Raw genomic sequence first — 19011 nt, forward strand, 5'->3', positions numbered from 1 at the left:
TTCGCTATATAGGCCTAGTTCTGATGCGATTTTAATCTTAGAAACTTCAAAAAGTTATCTTTAAAGATTACAAAGGTTTTCCATGTCAAAAGGTAGAGTGGGTCATAAACATTTTAGAATATTGTTTCATTTTCTGATTTTTCAATAAAGGGCAAATTAAGATTTTTGCTATTTCGATTTTTTTACATAAAAAAGATGTAATTAATTACTTAAAAATTAAATATTTTCTGCAAATATTTACGTGACAAAACAATGGAAACGTTAAGATTCGTTTTGTACAGGTTATATCGTTTGGAAAACGTCAAACAATGAATTCATACTTTAAATCTCAAGTATAAAGAAATGTGTGTAGTGTCAATACGGAGTTGCCTTGTTGGATAGGCTGTGTGTAGGATAGTGCAAAAGAAATATTATGTTAAACATAAAAATATACAACATATTCTTATGTAAGACATGAAAAGCGTAACAAAATTTTAACCAACGTTGATTGGTGGAAATAGTTTCATGACGTTTATCCATCCCAAGTCCCTGATTGGTTTAAATCCTCACGCGATTCTGACCCTGTATTGTTGATTTAATTGCAACGCGAATTAGTTTAAATATTAACAACCTGTACAAAGTTCAATTGTTTTTTCTCAAAACTTCCTGGAGATTTAAACCAGAAAAACTGAGATCAGCTGTGGGACGCACGGGCCGTAATATTCTTCAGCACATAAACCCGAAATTATATAAAAGATAGTGATATCAACGTTTGCGCACATGCAAGACAGTATTGCTCATAAGCGTTTTGTTTATGAAAAATTAAATAAGAGTTTACAAAAAAATAGTTTTATTTTTAAAAATTTATCAAGATTTTATTGAATTATGTACGTAGATGCAGACTATGAGACAAATTTTGTAAAACCAGCTGAAAAACAGCAACAGGTGTTATTCAAAATATCTTAAAATTATTTATTTCAAAAAATTATTAGGCTAAATTTTTATCACAAAATAGCCTCAGTGATAGAGTTATTAAAAAAAAGCACTGAAATATACTCAGTAGCAATAATGTTACAAGAATGTTAGCAGGGAAGATAATTTATGGTTTCGTTGTTTCAAGTAATAGTTTTTTTAATTGCAACAATAATAGGAAAATATTTAAGACAGTTTCTTTACAGGGCAGATTTAATCTAGACATATATTTAAAAAATTCATAACGATGGCATTGAAATATATTTTTGTAATGGTATTGCTTTCTGTGACCAAGGTAAGGCGGTTAATGTACTTGATTTGAATAAATCAATTTTTTATTAATCATTATAATGACGTCAGTTGAAATAATACAGTGCCATACCTTCATTCCAAATAATCTCAAATGTTATTGTTTGGTTCTCATAGCATATGACTTACCATAATAAAAAATATTAATGATATCATATTGGTACAAATGCTTGTTTTTACGTGTGGTATAAGCATATATACGAATATGAATTGAATTGATTAAATTTTGTTAGCTTTGACTAGCTTTGACATGCAGACAAGCCATGCGCCAAAGAATTTTTTTCTAAATCTACATCATCACAATGATACAAATGAAAAAAATGTCTCTCTCGATCGACGGATAACCGGTTTTGCAAATCAAAAATTGGTGAACAACCCGACGATAGGCTACATTAGGCCATTGTGAAGATAATCAGGGTAAAATATGGGGCCTAGAACTCTTAAACAAGACGCTTACAAAAACAGAAAAAGTCTTTTGTCAAGGAAGAGGAAATTATACTAATTGGTTTATTAGAAAATTAAATTTTTCACAAAAAGACGGAATTGTTCTAAAAAACTTCGGAATAGATGCAAACGCATTATATCGCAACAGAATCCTAAAGAATACTTTGTTGTTGTTTTTATAGTTTCTGAACCCCTTTGAAAATTTTTGGCCCATAAAATTATCCAGAACTCAAGTTTAAAAGTACTTCCTAGACACTTTGTTATGCCACTGATGGTGCCTTTCTAAGACAGCTTTCTGTTTAGCGGCATCTAGCGGATTGGATCGCCTTCAAACAACTATACTTCAAATAGAAACTTACTTTAAACTAATAGCCTCGTGCAAAGCCAGTATGTGAAGCTACCAAGATGATGTATTCTGTGTCCAAGTATGATTACTTCCTTTAGACATTCATCAGTTTATTAGTGAGCGTAACGACGCTTTAGGACATCGATTGTGCCCTCAAAAAACACCCAAGTTGGTCTTATACTTTTCGGAAGCGTGCGATTATATCTTGGAAAAACACTCAGTGGCATGGCATGCCAAAATGGAAGCATCTGACTCAATGGCTGTTGTCTCTGGCTGCTTCTAATAATCTGTTGCGGTGCATCTGCATTGACCTGTAATACCCACAAAAGATTGTTATCACTACCATTGTAAAATGAAATTAGATTTGTTGGTTGTTAGTTGACTTGCTTTTACAGGACTGCTTTGCGGATTACATTCACGAACCCGGCATGTGCATGAATTTTGGTCAATGTGGTTACAACCAACCTCTAGAAAATTCACGTGTGAGAGGTAAGAAAGCATGAAATATTTTGAAATCTTAGGCTATCTCATTTACTTTTCGGCCCTGTAACTGGTAATTAAAATTAGTGTTTAATCTTTTTCATTTCGATCATTACAAAAATAAAGAAAAAAAACTATTTTTTTCTCATTTTAAAAAGGAAAGCCCATCATTTTATGCTAAATGAAAACTAAGCTAATCCTTACTGAAAAATAAACCATTAAAATTTTATCTGTCAAAACCTTATTTTAAGAGCTTTCCCAAAGTTTTACTTTTATGTAGCACTGCACTTTAGGTCAAATGTCGTGTGCGAATAACACCAAAGCTCAAACGGTATCATCTACAAAAGATCCAGACTACTTTGCACTGGCGCAGAGTGTATGCCCCATGCTTGTGCCGGAAAATGGAGAAGATTTTAAAATTTGTTGCAACATGGACCAGCTTGAAACACTATCAAGCCAGCTCGTGGCATCCACACTCGTTTTTGGTCGGTGCCCGAGCTGCATTGAAAATTTCGTAACTCTTTATTGCACGGTAAGTAGCAATTTTTGTTTGTTGAAAAATCTGAAACATACAAGCAATCTTTTCTTTAAAAAAATATCGTTACAGTTTTCATCGTTTGTCCAATGTCGTTTCGGGTCGTTCTCTAGGGGGTCTTAAGTTGGTATGTCGACGAAGAAGTTTGCTAACAATAATATGGTATTACGATCAGCAAAGCAATTATGTACGCTATACTGGGACTAACAAAAGAATAGATGCTGTAAGTTGTGGGGTTAAGTCTTTGCCGACATTGCCTGGAGAAGATGACGGTTCTGTTGCTTTTAAAGTTTGTGACACGATATGGCTTTAAACGGAAACTTCTTTCCAGATTACTTGCAACCCTGATCAGTCGATGTTTGTAAACGTCACAGAAACGTACCAAAATATAGGATTTGACCTTCCAGGTGTGGCGGAACAAACCGTGTACATCTCAGAAGAATTTTCTTATGGCTTGCATGCTTCTTGCAAAGATGTTATCTTTCCGCAAACCAATGGTTAGTTCGAAATATTTTATGGTATTGCAGTTTAAGTATTGTAAGTTAGTAAAATGAGAAGTAAGATGTCTTCTAGCTCTACCAAGATATTGTTTCATAAAAGGAAATACTGGTGGAAAAACGAAAACCGTCCAGCTATGCGAAAAAGTTTTTATCGGTGTTTTAAAAGAAGTTTAAAAAAAGTTCAATGAAATAAATTGACGGCGTCAGCGTCAGCGCTAATTTGTAGCGCTATTTTAGCCATGGTCTCACAAAACGAAAGTATTCGACTTCTAACGAGTTTAGTTTTTGAGACTGTTTCGAGCTGTGAATGACGATTTCGTCTTTTCTCGACTCAGATTAACCCAGGATACTATAAACAAACTTGAAACTGCATAATTGGATAGCCGAACAGCTGCCACAAAAAAGATTGTTCATTGCTATCAGTCTGAAAGTCAAAACGTCAAACAAAATTTAACTCTCATAGTGAAACGAGATTTTCCATGAAAACGAAAAATGATGCATAGCGCTTGACGCTTAAAATCGGCGAAATAGTTGACGGCGCTATCACTTCCGTCAACTAAAAAATAAACTGACGGCGCTAGCCTCAGCGTCAACAAAAAGTTGACGCCGTCATTTGACGCCGTCAAATTGACGGCGTCAACGTACAATACTGATAGTTTGTTTTTCTCTCGGAGAAGAGATCACTTCTACGGTAAAAGTTAGAAGTTCTACCTCTTTTGTTGGCAAAGCTAATCTTGTATTTTCTTTTTGTTAAAACACAATTTAAAACAAAACTGTTTTATCTAAGGACAAGCTATCAGTTTACTGTGTAATGGATTCAGTGGCGACGCGTGCACCCCTCAAAATTTCCTTAACTACCTGGGATCAACAAACAATGGCGTTGCTCCAGTGCAAATGGTATTCCAACAAGTGGGAAACGAAACTAGTGGCGACGGCTTGATTATTGCAACTCGTAAGTACTGTATGCATGGCAAACTTTCTTTTCGGGTAACTATAAGCATCGTTTTGTCGTTTCTACCTTTTTCCAGACCACTGATATCTTATGGTAAGAGATGTTTTTTTTTGCTTTGATGGTTGGAAAATAAAATATTACACTAAAACATCCAGATTACAAGAAAATTTTGTTAAGAAAAATTTGTGTGATGTTAATAGCCTAGGCCTATTGTGGTGCCAAGTAATGTTTGATAAATATCAGGTATTTTAGTGCAGCGGGTTATCATAACCATTGTCCAAATTATGATTAAAGCATGAAATTTTCACCAGTGTTAGTACATCCATAAGGGTCATTTTAATTTTAACTTCAGTGCACCAAGGCTGCACTGAAGTGCACTGCATTATGTGCATGTTCGGGAGACTATTGCTGCGATGACTCACCTCGACATTTATGTGGCAATATGGATAATTCGTCTGTATTTCATTACCGATATGTAATATTCATGTGTCTGAGGCCCCGCCTGGCCTCACTGTACTTCAAGCTTTTATAGCCTCTGTCTAATGTAGGCTACATTAAACATTACACTGCAGCAAATTATAATGACATGCCTTTCAAATAATTCCCGAGACAAACAAACTGCACCAGTACAGTATCGTGAAAAACTGTAATTAGGTCATTGACCTCTCAAGGTCATCAGAGGTCAAATCTGACTTACATCTCGATCTTAAAATGAACCTTAAGATATTATATACCGTACTAACCCTGGTAAAAATTTCATGCTTTAATAATTATCATAACATGTCTTTCAAATAATTCCCGAGACAGACATAGCCTACTGCACCAGAATCGCGAAAAACTGTAATTTAGGTTATGTTTAGGTCATTGACCTCTCAAGGTCATCAGAGGTCAATTCTGACTTACCGCCCGATCTTAAAATGACCCTTATGGGTCTAACACTGGTGAAAATTTTATGCTTTAGTTATAATTTGCACAATTGTTATGATTTTGAGAAGTTATCAGCTGTAGGCTACTATTTGTTCAAAAGTAGAAACGAAAATATTTTCATCTCATTCTAAAATTGCCCGTGATTAAACAAGCGTAGGTATTTGTGTACTAGCCCATATGCTGTGAAATACTGTATATAGCGAGTGGTGATGACAGATTAGTATACTAATATTGTATATGCTCGTATAATAATTTCTTACTAATATAATCAACTACTGCAATAGTATTGCTTCCATCTTATATACAATATAGTAACAAATAGGGAATAAAATCACAATTTGGCTATCATAATGATACTATATCATTTGTAAACTTGTAATTATGGCGATTATTTTTTAACCTTAAAAAAAGGAAAAATTTTGACCTAAAAATTGAAACTTTTGACATTAAAAAACTTTTTTTTGACAAATTTTGACGTATGAAGAACTCAAGTACCGTAGTTAAATTACGCATTATTGTACAAAATGCCGTACAAAACAGCTGCCGCAAAACGAGTAACGGCTTAGGACCTACCAAAATTTTACACGTTTTGAGGTGCGTTGAGCACCATACCATATTAACCTAATTATTTCACCTAATGGCTTGTGATTCACAATAAGTAGACAATGTGCCATCTACACCAGTGTAAAATAGGCTAAAAAGGCAAATGTAGTCCCATACTTGATCCAAGTGTTGGGTATGAGAAAATAAGGTTCTCATTGTACTAAGCCTTCAGCACTGAGGAAAGCAGGGTGGCCAGTTCCTTTCTCTAGGCCGCCTTTCCTGCAGCAATTGTGTCCACCCAATTTATTACGCCCCAGGTAGAGGTGAGCGGTGTTTTCAACAACCGGCTTAAGCCGGGAGTCGAACGAGGTTTGCATAATAGGATCCAACGTCTTGTCCGTTGCGCCATCCCGTTGCGCCAAAGTAGGCTACAAAGTGTAAAATGTAAAAGCACTGACAGTGCAACCTCTACAACACCACGACAATGCAGTTTGTAAACAATTTTGACTTTGTACACAATTTTTGACCTAACGCTAAAATTTTGACAAATTTTTGACTTTTTTTGACAAGTCAAAAAATAATCGCCCTACTTGTAATTTGTCACTTGACCGAAGGAAAGTATCAGAAGACTTTAAATTATCTTTATTTAAATCAACTTATTTCAATCTCACACTTGAAAAGGATGCTTTTTACAAACTATTAGTTTAAAATTTATTCTGTTTGAAAATGTAAAGCTTTCCAGTGTTGTATTTTAAAACGTGTGTTTATGATTCTATATCCACAACTAATGCTTGGTTATTGTTTTGTATTTACAGTCAACGATGTAGGCTACGTATAAAATAGTATAAAATTCTAAACAAGTGAAACAATTTTCTCAAGTTGTTGTAGATCTACCTATGTTTGTTTAGGACACCGCTAACGTATCATAAATTCGTCCAAAATACGATTGATAATGAAAATTTTGCTTCAGTTAGATATGTGTTAATTTTCTTTTAAATAACAAGCTCGGTAGTTAATTCAAGGCCTAATCGTTTTCAAAAGTAAGAAAGCTTTTGATCCAAATGTTGTGTATGACTTTTTAGCTCCTGGAGGAATGGATGCAATGGATCCTCACTTTTACCGCTGCAGCGAATCCCCAGGTAACGGAGTGGCTCCATGCAGTTGCACTGACTGTCAACTTTCCTGCCCAGCACCACCCCCTATCAAGACACCCGTACCCCCTTTTACAATCGGCAAAGCAGATGGAGTTGGAGTTATCGTGTTGATTGTATTTTTAGCAATGACATTGATCTTCTTAATATACGCATTTTTCACTTGGAGAAGTGATAAAAAAATTATGCAAAGTGGCTATAACAGCAACCCATCTTTGGATTATTTTGGTTCAAAATCGGAAAAGCTTGACGTTGCCAGGGCTGATTCAACTTCAACATCTACAAGCGAGAGCTTATATGACGATGATCGACGGCCATTGGTAGATTACGTCGATATCTCTATGTTTGAACGCTGGGGGAAGATTAGTCAGAGTGGCATCTCCAAAGGATTCCGATGGTGGGGAACCCTTGTAGCTCGAAAACCTTTGTGGGTCCTCATCCCAACAGTCCTTATTGTCGCTGGCTTATCAATTGGCACTAGATTTATAATTTTAACTACGGATCCCGTTGAGCTATGGACCGCAGAGCAGAGTAAAGTCCGGATAGAAAAGGATTATTATGACTCTCACTTTGGAGCTTTTTTTCGCACAGAAATGGTTATTATGACTTTAAAGCCAGAGTATCAGTCCAATGGATCGTTGTATACAGCATTCACCAATGTACAATACAACTTTTCTGAAATGCTTGACAAGAAATACTTGCTCAGTACTTTAGATTTGCAAAACAAGTTGAGATACATGGACGTTTTTTACGAACATGAAGGAGAAACAAAAAACGGAACTTTGAACGTGAGTGTACAAATAAAGTAAACGTTTCTTCAGTAGGCCTACGGTTTTATTGGTGCAACGAAAAAGCATTTTTTAGTAATACTTGGGCTGTAGTTTTCTTTACAAACATTGCTTACTTTACAGGATATATGTTTTAAACCCTTGGAACCAGACAACAACAACTGCACTATCACTTCAATCATGAATTATTGGCAAAACGATCCAAATGAACTGAACAGAACTATCGTCGAATACAATAAAATTGAAGAACAGAATTTCACAGTTGACTACCGAGAACATTTCCTGTATTGCACACAGTAAGAGAAAAACGATTGTGTTCCTGCATGTCTAGCCAGAAAATCAGTCTGTTGTTACATTGATTGAACTTTTGTAAAAGTTGAATAAATGTGATAAAGATCGAATTTTTGACTTAATGACAATGGGTTTGTGCAGCAGACCTAAACTGTTTCTGTATACATTGTAAGTTGCTTCAGAGTAAACTGTGAATTCTTCTGTAGTTAGCAAAAATATAATTAAGGGTTATAAATTATTTTGAAACATTTAGATCCCCAGCGGCCATACAGGCTACAACTCCACTGAAGCAAAGTTGTTTGGGAGACTATGGTGGCCCAATTTTTCCTTTTCTTATTCTGGGCGGTCAAGGCGAGGTAAGTCATTGTGATTCGAGATATTAAGATTTTTTTCTAACTATTAGTAAAACTTAAAAATAAACTACGTTACTTTCATGAAGTGTGTTTGCTTGTATGGACATTTAAATGTCCAAAAGAGTATAATTTTCCTCTAGGTTGCTGTGGTATGACGGCAATGTTAGCCATGGCGTCGAGATGGTGGTATGACGTCTTTTCGCTCAAGGAGTTACGCAAGAAACGAAAAACAAAATATAGCATAACTTTTGTGCTCAAGTTTCAACATGGTGTTATAGCATTTGTGCTCCACTGATTCTCTATTGAAAGTGTCAGCGCCATGCCAGATATTATTTTGTCTTGGACAACTATTTTTCCAGACTAAGATATCTTGTCCTTTGTTGAAATTACCACACAGCGTTTCAGCTTCGTCATCAGTTGTTACGACCTTTAAACTCATTTTAAATTTCCAGCTAATTCAAAGCAACTTGCTCAAAAGGAGTTTCAGTGACATAGATAGATAGCCTACTGAGGTAAACTGACTATAAACACAAAAAATGCCAACCAAAACGCTTATTTTAGCAAATTAAAATGTACGCATTTACTTAGCCCAATATTTGGCACATTTGTAGGCTAGATTCAATAAATCCTTTACGAAATTTTTCACAAAACTGTAAAAATGTGGAATCATAAAAACTTCAAATCCTAGAAAAAAAAAATTATTAGTCTGCTGTTAATCAACAATTAGTCTCAAATGTTTAATCCCACTCGTCAATGCTTCAACTATCTTTCATAATAACGTCCTTTAATTCTGCGGAAATTTAATATTTACGAAACTCACGTAAGGTTGTAAATAATTAACTGATACCATTTCTCTGCTAAAATATTTGATAAAGGACATTAAAAATTCCAAGAAATCATGGTTGTAACAAAATGTGGCGGTTTTCTTTCCTTTATCGAATGGTGTTCCATCAGCAAAAAACATTTTAATAGTCTAGGAGGGTCTACTCCAGGTAATGTATAGCCACAATAAGAAAGGAAGTTTTTAAACAAAACTCAAATTGGTTGAAAAATGCTTAGGCCTATAGCGATTCAAAACTTAATTTTAAAGCAAATATTTTGGAATGGAGTTCTCAAAAGATAAAAAATTTTGAAATACTGACACAAATTTTGTAACCCTTTTTCAAACTCACAAGTAAAATGTAGCCAACTTCTTTATTCGAGCCACTTTGTAGTTTGATCATGCAAGTTACGCACCCTTTTACTCCATTTAATGCGAGTAAGATAGTAGAACATGTCAAATTACTAAAATATTATCTACAAATAATATGTAGTTATTATTAGTGAAATAGCGTACTATACTAGCGAATTGCCAGGTTACTGTATTCAGCACAGATATAAGAAGTTACTTTCAATGTGTTCATCATTTGCTGTTGTTTTCAGGATGGGTCGTACAACGAAGCACAAGCTCTTATTATGACATTTGTCGTGAACAACTTTGCAAAAGATGATGAGCGAACCAAATTAGTAAAAGCTTGGGAACAAGCCTTCCTTGCAATAATGGCAGACTTAGACATGGAATATTTTGATTTTACTTATTTTTCGGAGGTAATGCTGGTTTGATGCAGCCTATAAGCTATCGTATAAAAATTTTCTACGATGTAGCCTATTGCTCTCACTTATTACAGCTTTAGTTGGATTAATGTTTAAATTGTTGATAGCGTTTCTTTGTGATAGCGTAGGTTTCTTATTTCAAGAGTAACCTAAAAGCTGTGACTTTAAGGCATATATTTTGTGTTTCTTTTTAATCGAAGTTTTGAAAACCACAGCAGGCCTATAAACTTGCTTTAGCAATAAGGCTGCATTTCCCAACCTGGTATTCCAGTCTAGAATTCACCTCATTTAAAGTAGCCTACCAATCGTTTACGTTTCTTAGTGTACTAACCTACATTGGCGTAATGTTCACACAGAGATCTCCTGAAGACGAGTTGACACGTTCTAGCCAAACTGATATTGTGGTGTTCATAGCAAGTTACCTAGTCATTTTTGTATACATCACCATTGCTCTTGGAACCTACACCTCCTTTAGACGAATTCCTGTAAGTTGTGAGTTGATTAGAAACGTTACATTAATTCTACGTTAAACATTGGAATAGCTACGATGACGAAAATATAAAAGGAAAAGCTTGAAAACAAATGGTTCATCAATATTTATTAGTTTCATCATCACGTAGAGTTGAAGAGCATTGTTATGCAAACTGTCCTGACGAAATGAATCACTGATAAACACCTGAAAACATCACGACAATCAGCAGATTTAATTTTACTTTCTGAAAACTTCCTGTGACAGTCAAATTGTAAATCAGATGAAACATTCAGCAGCTTCAGTGATGTAATGTGATGTAAGAATGCTGTAATGGCGACCGACTGTGGCTTTTATTGGCATCTTATCAAAACTGGCCTGATCAAGCAAATTACAAGCAAGCATTAGTACATAAACTTGATCAAACAAACTACATTCGTTTATCGATGTATGAAAACCTTGTCGGGTGTAGTGAGTAAACTTTGCTTATTGCGACACCGATTCTATTTGAACAGACATTTGCTCGTGAAAAGACGGCAAGTCGCAGACAGGCCATGGCTGTATCATTTGTGCATAAATAATATTTTTTGCCACTAATTTTTGCAACAGATGTTTTGTTTTAACAGGTTGACTCTAAAGTGACACTCGGTATAATTGGAATTCTTGTGATATTGGGAAGTGTATTTGCCAGCATTGGATTTTTAGGATACATAGGATACGCCACTTCGCTGATTGTGATAGAAGTGGTTCCTTTCCTCGTGCTTGCCATAGGAGCGGATAATGTGTTTATTCTTACCTTGGAATATCAAGTAAGTTAATTTTAAAATATATTCAAAACTTACCCCTGAATTTACTTCAAAGGTTTGTAATTTGTTAAAAAATGATATCATCAATCATGAAGAAAAAGCTTCATGATTGATTTTATAACTTATAGCTTATCTTTACTAAGCAATCCAATTTCTTGTAACAATAAAAAGTAGGCTTGCTTAGAAGTGAAAGGGTTTGAATTGCATTAGCCTTTAATTGCTTGGAATTATGAGCATAAGACAACTTTATCTGATTTATAGAGAGATGAACGACGACCGGACGAAACTCTTCCCGAGCACGTTGGGCGAGTGTTTGGAGAAGTCGCTCCGAGCATGCTGCTATGCTCTCTCACAGAATGCGTCACATTCTTTCTCGGCGCTCTCTCGGGAATGCCGGCGGTACAACAGTTTGCTCTCGCCGCTGCGATTGCAATTCTCTTCGATTTCTTGCTCCAGATTACAGCATTTCTTGCCGTGCTTTCGTTAGATGCTCGTCGTCAAGAGGTGAGCTTTTTCGTTATTTTTTTTTCTTCTGGATTTGTTCCTACTTCAAGTGGGGTCGACGGTGCAGACTGCAGTCTTTCACATCACTCTGTCAGCAGCATCTTCTTCCTTCATTCCCACTATTTCCATGTCTTCTGTCACACAATCTCTTCATCTTCTTTTCAGCCTTCCTCGCTTTTTGTTACCAACTCCCAATTGTCTCATTCTTCTTCGAATATGTAACTTTCCTCTCTCTTTATCACGTGATCCAACCATTTAAGGCGTGTTTCTCTCAGCTTATCTGCAAGTTCTCCGACTTGTATTCGTTTTCTGATCGTTTCATGTCTCACTCGGTCCTGCTGTTTCAACCCAAACCCTTTGAGCTTTTTCGTTAACAATTTCTTATAATTTTCAAGTTCAAGCAATTACCAACTTTGTGTTTGTGTATTCAGGACAATCGCATGGATTGCTGTTGCTGCTTCAGCACAAAAGAAGCTGATGAGCCTAACAAAAGTTATCTTCAAGTATTTTTCCATGAATACTATGCTCCATTTCTGATGAATGATGTTGTTCGAGTAGTTGTGGTAAGTTGCTTTTAACAACAATCACAGATTTGTTTCACCTATGACTTGAAAAAGATTTATAGCAACAATATTTGCAATTTTTCTTACATTTTCTCTTGACCACTGTTATTTTGCAGTAAGTAATAGCAATAAAAACCTATGTTATAATAATGTGATGATTAGAACTAAAAAGCACACTGCACTTAATCTCGACAGATGATTGTATTCGTTGGACTCTGTGGCTGGTGTGTGGTCTTATCCAATCATATGACCTTGGGTTTAGACCAAGATCTATCGGTTCCAAAAGACTCTTACGTATTGGATTATTTCGATGCAATGGAAAAATATCTTGATGTTGGTGTACCTGTCTATTTCGTTACTAAAAGTAAGGCCGCACGATAGTGAAAAACTACGGCTAACGTTGTTCTTTTTTTTTTGTTTTTTTTGTTAATACCTTGTTGATATACCTTGTTAATACCCTTGTTAATATAACGCTTGAATTAGATATCTTCAAAACAGATGAGCCTTGATAATGTCATTTGATCTGAGTTTTTGATAAAGAAAATGCAGTTTGTGCTTAAAAATCTATCAGTTCGCAAACATGGAAGACAGACATGTCAATATTTCGTTCACTCGTCAAAATAAACAAATGATCGTTTTGCTGAAGCCATTTGTTCAGGGATTCATATGAGTCTCTGTATTTGTTCATTGTGGTAAATAAACGTAGATATAGCAAATATTTTGTTTATCCTGGTTGGTCAATCTGATTTCTTCGCCAATGTCTTCACCGGCTATTACTTTGGTAAGACAAAACTGTAGTCGATTTATTTACTAATTTTATTTGTTATTTAGACCCGTACAATTTTTCTAATCCTGAAGCTGGAAAGTTAATTTGTGGCTCATCTGGCTGCGATACATATTCTCTGACGCAACAAATAACCTTTGCAAGTCAGACCCCAGACTAGTAAGTTTCTTTTAAAGGGTTGCTGAAGGTGTGATCTTTATTGAGATGACCTGAAAAGTTGATGCTATTTTTCACAAGATAAATTGCTTATAAACACAAGAAACATCAAGCATGAGTGTTTACTTATCGGATGAAGCACAACGAAGCTATGTCGTGCTGCACCCGATTAGTAAATCAAACGCAGAATCGAAAGAAACAAAAACTCATTTGTAGGCAGCCATACATTGTAGCCTTTCGGATGAGACTTCTTGATTTTAACATGTTTCATTATTTTTAGTTGGAAAATTGAAACCCCAGCTGCTTCTTGGTACGACGACTATGTAGACTGGCTGCTTCCGCAAGGCGTCAACAATCAACAATCTTGTTGCAAATACAGAAACAGCGATCCCGATCAGTTCTGTCCGGCCTCTGATAAAGATAGCAACATAAGATGCACCTCTTGTATAGATTCTGCAAATTACACAAGCGAAGAATTTATGGAATTCCTTCCGTGGTTTCTCATTGACAATCCAGGGTTAGAATGTAACAAAGGGTAAGAACATAGATTTGAAATCTTGCGTTAAATCACATGTAGCATATTGCTCTGGTTTTGCTGCAAAAAGTTTTTTAAGCAAACCGATATTGATTAGCTATTTTATTGTACACAAAATTTTCAAATTTGCATAAATTTGAACAAAGTCCATGTTTGTTACATTGATTCAAGGTCTGCAAACGTTGAAGCAATGTTAAAAAACGGACATTGCTAGCTGGATCTAAACTGGGTCATAGTTTTGTTATTTATAGTGCAGATTCTTCGAAAACTATCTTGCTAATGTGAACAAGACATGAAGTTTTGAAATGCGAAAATAGTAGGCAATGTGCTAACTTTATATATTTATGTTTCAAGGGGACATTCTGCATATGGAAACGCATTAAATATAACGGCAAATTATTCAAGTGAAAGACAAGATGTTGTTGAAGCCAGTTATTTCATGGCTTATCACAGTGTGTGTATAAAATCTGTCGACTGCACTGAAAACTTAGTAAGAGCACGTGAACTTGCCGATAACATCACAGCGACCATCAAAGCTGCCAATACAGATGAAAACGGTTTTATTTTGGGCGATGAAGACGACTTTACGGTATTTCCGTACTGGTAAGCGCGACTGTGTTATTTATTTTTTTATCGCAGTAAGGGAGTTCATCACTCTGACTTTGCAAAAAGGTATTTCCCATCGCCAAGAGTGACTACATAGGCTAGACGTGTTCTGACCAGTAAAGTAAACCTAAACAGAGTTTGGAGATTACAACCCTCTTTGAACCGTGTGGGACGTCACAACAATCGGATCAATCATACATCCTCAAAGCAGTGTTCAAGGACACCAATAAAAGTTTCAATCTCACTATTTTTTTCTTTGCAGCTTGTACTACGTGTACTACGAACAGTATTTGACCATCGTGGATGACACGATCTTTTTGGTCGGAATTTGTCTTGTCCCAGCCTTTCTCTTCAGCTTTTTTCTTCTTGGATTTGACTGGTATTCTGGAATCATCACTGTCGTCACCATCATCATGATTGTCGTAGACACAGCCGGGTTGTCGTCATTGTGGGGTGTGGATCTCAATGCTGTTTCTCTGATCAACTTAGTGCAAGTAAGTTTGCTCGGAAATTTTAAACAGAAAAAAGGCTTAGTGTTCTTATGCTTTACTGACAGTAATAAGAGCTAATCAAACATATTTCAGTTTATCTATTTCAATTTGTTGTCGAACTTTCGAGTTTATTGGCTAATATAATTGGCTAACCATGGCTTTGCAACTTTTACCTGTTCTTAGTAACAGCTGTCTTGCCATGGATAAAATACGACTCAGAGTGGTATGGTATTGCATGTTGATCAAATATGTTCAACCAGTTTGTTTAACAATAACCATTAATTATGTCGCAGGCAATTGGACTTTCAGTTGAGTTCATCAGCCATGTAGTGCAAACATTTGCAAAAAAGACAAATTTATCGCGCAAAGAAAGAGTGATAGAATCTATGGCAACTATGGGACCAGCTGTAAGTCACGTTGAAATATAGTTTTTGAGAAGAAATATGTCAGTAGCTTAATATGTTATAACAGGGCTACTCAACTGGCGGACCGCGGTCTGAATCCGGACCTTGTGGGTGTTGAAGGTGGACTTCGGGCTTCCGGAAGAATAACTTCATTGCCACATTTCAGGGCCTCTTAAAACAGATTTCTATTAAGAAAAGCAATTTTTTGTGATTATCCGAGGAGCTGGGGGCTTGGCCCCCAGACCCCCCAATGCTTTGCCGTCTTCTTTGATGTGCGATCCACTACAAAGAAACACAATACATTTTTTCTTTGCTATTTCTTTGTTTGTGTCAGACAAAAATCCAAGATGTGTTGCACTTACACACTACCTGAAAAGTGTTTCGGTGCTCGTACTGATTGTTTAATTTTCGTGGTTGCATGTGAAATATTCACCGGACCGCAAAAATATTCAACTTGTCAAAATGGACTTTTGCTAAAATTAGTTGAGTAGCCCTGTGTTATAAGATCACACCAAAAACAAAGTCCAATACATATTCAAGTTAAACTAATTGCTCTGATAAACAGATATATGCATCTTTAGCCTAGATTTGATATTTAATATCTACTCTGCACCAAACAAGCTCGATTTTTATATTTCAGGTGTTCGCTGGTGTTGCTTTAACAAATCTACCAGGAATAATAGTTTTGAATTGGGCAACAGCACAACTCATTCAAATATTCTTTTTCCGAATGTGCTTAATTATTACTCTGCTTGGAATGGCTCACGGTTTAATTTTCCTTCCCGTGTTTCTAAGTTATTTTGGTAAGTTTGAGTAAAGTTTAAGTTTTCCAGCAACTACGTGCTTTTTCCAATACGCTACCGGTATTGTTTATCAATCTGCCAGGTGACAAAGGGGACTTAGAGGTGTGGCTACCAGCATGCTATTATTATTTAATCTTAGGCTATATGTTGAATAAATAGCATAGGCCTACATAGGCTAATGAAATTTTAAATCACAAGAAACCATCTCGAATTATACTTATTCCAACATATGAAAAAAGCTTCGCAGTGTCCCACACCAAGTCCAGTGGTCCCATCAACGAGGCGTTCTTTCTATGGATTTAGGTTATAAATAATGGAAACAAAGCGAATATCAGCTCTATTTAATACTTTTGTATCATCTCATGTTCTACTTTATTGATGATGTTTTATATCGATCAACAGGACCTCCAGTGAATAAGGCCATTTTGTACGAGATGCAAAAACAGCAGCGAGAAGCAACGACCAAAGAAGGCATTGAAAATGAAGCATGCAAAGGTGATGCAGAAATGCATAAAAGCGCAAGCTTTTGCAGCACCAGCAAGCCAATGAGCTCCAAGAATGCTGAACCCTTTACAACATTCTTGTAATTGTATCTATGACACAACCGTCTAAGACAACACAACCGACTATTATCATCAGTGCGGGGTACCAATTTAAACATGTACACTTTGATGAGTCGATATCCACTCCACAAGCCAGCTAATGTTTTAACATGCTAGATTCGTGGTCCCTGATATTTTTACTCTTGTGCACTGGTACAGAGTTTTCAACAAAGTACTCAGTTTTCTACAAAATCACTCTCTCTTCGTCTGTGTTTGAGTCGAAACCTATCTACATATACGCTACGTAATCCGGTGACTGAGCTTAATTTTCTTGTAAATGTAATTTGCCGTAGGTACCGGCTCAGTTGAACAAAGGTCAATTTTAAACCAAACAACTTGAGATCAAAATTGTGAGCAATGATGGTTTTTCATCTTGAAAATTTTTTATAAAGAAGGCACAAGCAGAGATATTTTTGAGCTCAGAAGCCTCAACGCTCAATCTCATTTGTACAAAACTTTTTAGAATATCCCGTAAATATTTTGCAAGCAGTATTTTGCTTGTTTGATTACGTTGCGCCTTTTTTGTAAGCTTGTTGTTCTTTTTTTTCATCAGCTAGACAATGAATACCGGAACCGTTTATATGTTGAAAGCATCTCTCACCTCTCGTCTGGAATAGCGTTTAAGTTTAAAGTGATATTTGGTCCTCATATAGTCTATGGTGACTTGTAAGCTGACATTATAACCTATACCAATTCAGTAAAACGCAGGCCAATACAAAAGCTTGGCGTTTTGATTTACGAATAATATCTATCGACTGATCGTTTCCAGTAGCACCATGGCCACCCAGACAGCAAAATCTGTCACTTTTACAGTACATTGAGACGTCTGCAGACGTTGAATCAATGTAAAAATGACGAATTTTGCTGTTTGGGATGTCGGTTGGTGCCGTTATTAATAATATTTCATGCAATAGCCTACTAATTATGAATCACTTTTGTGTCAGTCATTTGAATTGCGGCGGAGAAACCTTCTAACAGGCAAATAGGGGATTTGAAGAACCATTGGTCTTCCAATGTTTTAAGCAGTAAAATTCTTTCCATTTTATACTGTCAAAAAGGTGTTTTGATGTATTTATGCAATTTTTATCTTTCTCTACTTGTCAATTCTGAATCGTTACACATTAAATAGTCTAGAACAGCTATGTCCAACTGAAATTTGTCCCTGAATTGACTAACGTTTTTCTCATGGAGTAAGGCTAATCTGAATAGTATGTTTGAGTGCCAAACTTACTAACACGGATGCGTGGCTGCAGCTCTGGACGAAGCTACTTTTTTCACCATCTACTCTAAACTTTGAAAAATTGGTCTTCTTCGTGTGAAGCTTTTCTTCTACACCACTCCAATAGTCGAGGGCCTGAGGGGCTCTGCCCTTTATCACCTTGAGCAGTGGGAGGAAATCTGAGTCGTATGAAAGATTGGTGGGATCAAAAATTGAACTCAGAATGGAGACTAAACGCTACTACACTCCGCTCATTCATCCATACACCTGCCATAATACTAGCGAGGGGGTTGGATGCATTTTCGCTCAGTAGGAAATGGCTTATTTCTCTTCCTCCAAAATTGGAACTGAAAAACATACCACACACCATACCATCGACGACTGTACCATCCTCCATCCAAAAATGAAGTAGAGCTTCTGAGTGTTTAAACCATAAGACCAAAGATAAGTTGCTCTTTTGTTCCTACTAGCCTCCCACTGTAGTCCGGGAAACAACGTCAATCTCACGTTGGAAGATGGGAGACTCTCCTCCACAACGTGTAACAATGAATTTGTTTTGTGAAGAATCTTCTAACAGAGCCGCATGCGGCCGCCTGGGTTGGACACAGCTGGTCTAGATTTCAGCAGCCTAGTGGTTTCCTTGTACGAACGCTGTGCACACAGTAGTGGATTGTAACTACTGATCGTCACATAACCATTAACCTTATTCCACTGCGTGAAAAAGCTGCTTCGCTGGATCATTTTAGGTGAATTTAATTGTGTTTTTGCACAAAACGTGTACAAGGAAGCCCAATAACGAAAATCGCATATGGAAAAATACGTATTTGCATACCGTACAGTAGCTTGTCATACATACGTAGTCATATTTGCATAAAACCTAATTAATTTTTTTCCTTTCAATAAACT

At 36.2% G+C, this 19011-nt stretch overlaps 1 protein-coding gene across 1 annotated transcript; it reads left to right on the forward strand.

Moving 5' to 3' along the window:
* The first annotated feature begins 1157 nt into the window (after positions 1–1157).
* Positions 1158–18028, forward strand: LOC145775083 (NPC1-like intracellular cholesterol transporter 1). The gene is made up of 21 exons (XM_082586281.1): positions 1158–1246; positions 2446–2539; positions 2824–3062; positions 3397–3562; positions 4353–4517; positions 7070–7926; positions 8050–8222; positions 8471–8573; positions 9993–10157; positions 10520–10648; positions 11259–11441; positions 11700–11942; positions 12374–12505; positions 12701–12869; positions 13337–13448; positions 13726–13980; positions 14335–14583; positions 14849–15080; positions 15371–15484; positions 16122–16284; positions 16687–18028. Exons 1-21 carry the CDS (start codon positions 1199–1201, stop codon positions 16869–16871), a joined length of 4176 nt encoding a protein of 1391 aa, XP_082442407.1. The 5' UTR covers positions 1158–1198; the 3' UTR covers positions 16872–18028.
* Positions 18029–19011: the final 983 nt, after the last annotated feature.

The sequence above is a fragment of the Aplidium turbinatum genome, chromosome 8, assembly GCF_918807975.1.
Source record: "Aplidium turbinatum chromosome 8, kaAplTurb1.1, whole genome shotgun sequence".
NCBI classification, from domain to species: Eukaryota; Metazoa; Chordata; class Ascidiacea; order Aplousobranchia; family Polyclinidae; genus Aplidium; species Aplidium turbinatum.

Bases quoted from the DNA above. Each gene is read 5' to 3' on its own strand.
- LOC145775083 (XM_082586281.1), top strand. From the start codon at position 1,199: ATGGCATTGAAATATATTTTTGTAATGGTATTGCTTTCTGTGACCAAG. The intron at 13,981-14,334 runs GTAAGAACATAG...TTATGTTTCAAG, and splicing joins GGGTTAGAATGTAACAAAGG to GGGACATTCTGCATATGGAA. The intron at 15,485-16,121 runs GTAAGTCACGTT...TTTATATTTCAG, and splicing joins TGGCAACTATGGGACCAGCT to GTGTTCGCTGGTGTTGCTTT.